Genomic DNA, 4,110 nt, shown 5'->3' with positions numbered 1-4,110 from the left:
TCAGTCGTCCTGCACACCTCGTAATTGTACACATGCGGGAGAGTCCCTGTCCCCAAAGTGTCTGAGTAACGCGGTGGATAATATGGAATCACCGGGAGACCGGAATGATAGAGGATGCGAGACTGTCTCCATCTGTATATCTTCACTGATATAATAACCACTAAACACGTGATGAAGAGAAAGGAAACTACAGCCAAAGCCAAGACTAAGAAAAAAGTCAGGTTGTCATTGTACTCCTTGTCGTGCGTAAAGTCAGTGAACTCCGAGAGCACTTCCGGGAAGCTGTCGGCCACCGCCACGTTAACATTGACTGTAGCTGAACGAGAGGGCTGTCCGTTGTCCTCCACTACAACAGTCAGCCTTTGTTTCACAGCATCTTTATCAGTGACTTGGCGGATAGTTCTTATTTCTCCATTCTGTAAGCCCACTTCAAACAGCGCCCTGTCTGTGGCTTTCTGTAGTTTATAGGAGAGCCAGGCATTCTGTCCAGAGTCCACATCAACAGCCACCACTTTAGTGACCAGATAGCCCACATCTGCTGAACGAGGCACCATTTCAGCCACCAGAGAGCCGCCAGTCTGGACTGGGTACAGAACCTGAGGTGCGTTGTCGTTCTGGTCCTGGATCAGTATTTTCACAGTCACGTTGCTACTGAGTGGAGGGGAGCCTCCATCCTGCGCTTTGACAACTAGTTGAAGTTGTTTGATTTGTTCATAATCAAAGGAACGCACTGCATGTAAAACTCCAGTGTCTGAGTTTATAGATATATAAGTAGAGACTGGACTACCACTGATCTGTGTGTCCTCTAGAAGGTACGAGATTCTCGCGTTTTGATTCCAATCAGAGTCCTGCGCACTAACGGTGAATATGGACATTCCAGGGGAATTGTTCTCTGTTACGTAGGCAAGATAGGTGATTGTATCAAACAATGGGGCGTTGTCATTTACGTCAGATATTCTAAGGTGTAACATCTTAGTGCTAGAGAGAGGAGGAGATCCTGAGTCGGTGGCTGTTATGGTTATGTTGTATTCAGGAGTAGTCTCTCGATCAAAATGCAGGTCCGAGACTAAATTATAATAGTTTGTTAATGACGACATTATTTTAAACGGTAGTTTATTGTCTATTGTACAAGTTATTTGTCCGTTTCTTTCGGAGTCTATATCTTTTACATTTATGATAGCAATAGTGGTACCAGGAGTGGCGTCTTCCGATATTGGAGTCGAGAAAGACATTACGTTTATTACTGGCGCATTATCATTAACATCAGTGACGTCAATAATAACTTTACTGGTCCCTGTTAAACCTCCCCGATCCTTTGCCTCCACGCGAACCTCATATTTCTTGTCCTTTTCATAATCAATATCACCAGAAACAGATATGATACCGGTATTCTCACCAATACTAAATATGTCAACTATGCCCTTATGTTTGGAAAAGCTAAATATTATTTCTCCATTAGAACCACTGTCTGCATCGCTAGCATTAACTGTTGCGATGTAAGTGCCTTTTGGCATATTTTCCATAACAGTCGCCCTGTATATTGACTGGTTGAATACAGGAGCATTATCATTCACATCTAGAACAGTGATGTCTATATTTACTGTACCAGATCTCTGGGGAGTTCCACCGTCCACTGCTATCAGCTTTAGAGAGAGGCGGGGATGCTCCTCTCTGTCTAACGGTTTCTGAAGCACCATTTCAGCATGCCTACTTCCATCTGGGTTCGCATGTTGTTTTAATACAAAATTATATCCAGGAGTTAAGATGTAATTCTGTAAAGCGTTAAGCCCAACATCAGCGTCCACAGCACTTTCCAGAGGAAATTGCGCACCAACTGTTGCCGATTCACTGATTTCAAATTGAATGTTTTTATTTGGAAACGCGGGTGCGTGATCATTTATATCAATTATTTCGACAGTCACTCGATGCAGCTCCATTGGATTTTCTAGAATGACCTCAAAGCTGAAGCTACACGGTGTGACGTCGCCACAAAGCTGCTCTCGGTCTATTCTCTCGTTCACGACTAGAATCCCTTTGTCTGTCTTCAGCTCGGTGTACTGAATGCTGTCTCCGGTCACGATACGGGCCCGGCCTGAACGGAGCCTTTTCAAATCCAACCCCAGGTCTTGAGCTACGTTACCGATAAGAGATCCTTTCTTCATCTCCTCCGGGATGGAATACCGAATCTGGCAATCCACCATATTCGCCAAATACAAGAAGAAAACGAGCAGACCGAAGTACCATCGCAACCCACAGTGCAAACGCCATTTTAAGGCTTTGGGGATGAGAAATCCTTGACGTGTCATCATAAAAAATAATCCAGAGAAAAGAATGTCCTTATAGAAAATAACCACCACGGTTAAGGCTGGCTGAGATGTGTTCCAATCTTCTTCACTTTCACGTTTTCCACAATAGAGCAAGTGTTTTCGACGTCTCTCCCCTCCTCGCATTACACCCTCTTCACTCTGACGTTAAAGCGCAGCAATATGGGAGGAGATGCGAGTCACTGACTGGACATGAATTGTTTTACTGATCAACAGCGTCCCTTAGAGCCCAAAGTGGGAACAGAGCATAACAAAACCAAGTATATTAGTTTAGATTCTGATCGAGTTAAGAACAGAACAGTCCATTGTCTTGATCAAAGATTCAATGTTATTAAACTCAGCCTTTTGTCATTCTGTGAAAATAATATTTTGAATAAGTGGCCAAATAGGATATTTATTGCATTTGACCCCTATAGTACTGGAATGACGTCACGTTCTATAAAGAATGGAAAGCAGTTGAAGACAGTCTTACAATGTAAGGAGCTGTCCATGGTGCTGAACAGGTTTGTTATAGGGAACCATGTTGATGTATCATACAATTATATGCAAGAAAGAGCAACTAAGTGGAAAATATGACATAACTGAGGCAAATGTGAAAACGATCAACTCACCTCTAGAGGCAAAATGCTTATTATTCCAACGTTGTATATAGATCAGAGAATTCTTACAACAGTATCACTGTTTGAATCTAACACCAAGGAAGGACTCTATGTATGTTCCGTGAGAGGAGCTGTCCACAACGTGTGGTTCTGAAAATGCCCTACCAGCCCACTGTTAGGTGGATGGAAATATGTATAACTTTATTCATAACTTGAAAGGATATTGAAAGGCATATAACTGACGCCATATTTTGCACAATCACTGACGAATTAACTCACCTCCAGAGGAGAGACTGATTCATCCGAATGAGAACAAATGAGTGTTGTTTTATGGTATGACAAGTATCTACAACATAATGCTATTTCTATCATATCTACGGCACTCTTTCTGTCCATCCCATCCACCAATATGCCTGTAGTGAAATCACAATGCAGGTGATTAGTGACGCCAAAGCAATAAGCTTAATCGATAGTGAAGAGAGGGACAAATGTAAGGTAGTTCAGATATTTGGGCAAACAAGCTCTCATTAACCAAACATGGCACATGTGTGTGTGTGTGTGTGTGTGTGTGTTTGTGTGTGTGTGTGTGTGTGTGTGTGTGTGTGTGTGTGTGTGTGTGTGTGTGTGTGTGTGTGTGTGTGTGTGTGTGCGTGTGTTTATCTCATGTAAGTATGTGTACTACAGAACCAGATAGTCCCCCAAAATATTCGGATCTAATCTCACGTTATTGTGTATACTTTATGGGTCAACGTGGTAGAGACAGGTGAAGTTAAGGTCATTGCAGCACAATGGACAGTGACAGAAGTTTGCTAGACTTCATTCCAAAGACGTCAATCAAGAAGAGCATATAAGACACCATTTCAGCACCATGGACAGCGACAAAGTCCATCCTTTTTAAACATCAGGACACAACGGAATTGCAATCACCAATAACAACCACAAACCTCCCATTGTAGTGAAAATCTGCTTTTTGTTTGCACAAAAGAGTACACGTACTAGTCACCATATGGATTAAACGGTACACATAATAGCACAGAAATAGATATAAAGTCTCACTCACCAGTGTTGACATGTGAGAAACCTGAGCTGCTAGCTTCTCCCTCTGCAGAGTGTCACCTCCATCTCCATCAACGCTCACCAAGCTTTGACTCATAGGTCCCATATATTTTATGTCACTCTTCCTGGAG

The 4,110-nt window shown here is 42.6% G+C and overlaps 1 protein-coding gene across 1 annotated transcript; it reads right to left on the bottom strand.

Annotated features, from left to right (window-relative positions):
• On the bottom strand, nt 1-971 carry LOC311242492 (protocadherin gamma-A3-like; the record flags this gene model as incomplete). Its single annotated transcript, XM_084331455.1, is given in 2 exon segments — nt 1-56; nt 59-971. Coding segments are annotated over 2 exon segments (969 nt in total).
• Between the last annotated feature and the right edge of the window lie 3,139 nt (nt 972-4,110).

Source organism: Notolepis coatsorum (genome assembly GCF_963971535.1).
Source record: "Notolepis coatsorum genome assembly, chromosome: 16".
Lineage (NCBI taxonomy): Eukaryota > Metazoa > Chordata > Actinopteri > Aulopiformes > Paralepididae > Notolepis > Notolepis coatsorum.
This window is presented reverse-complemented; position numbering and strand designations above follow the sequence as displayed.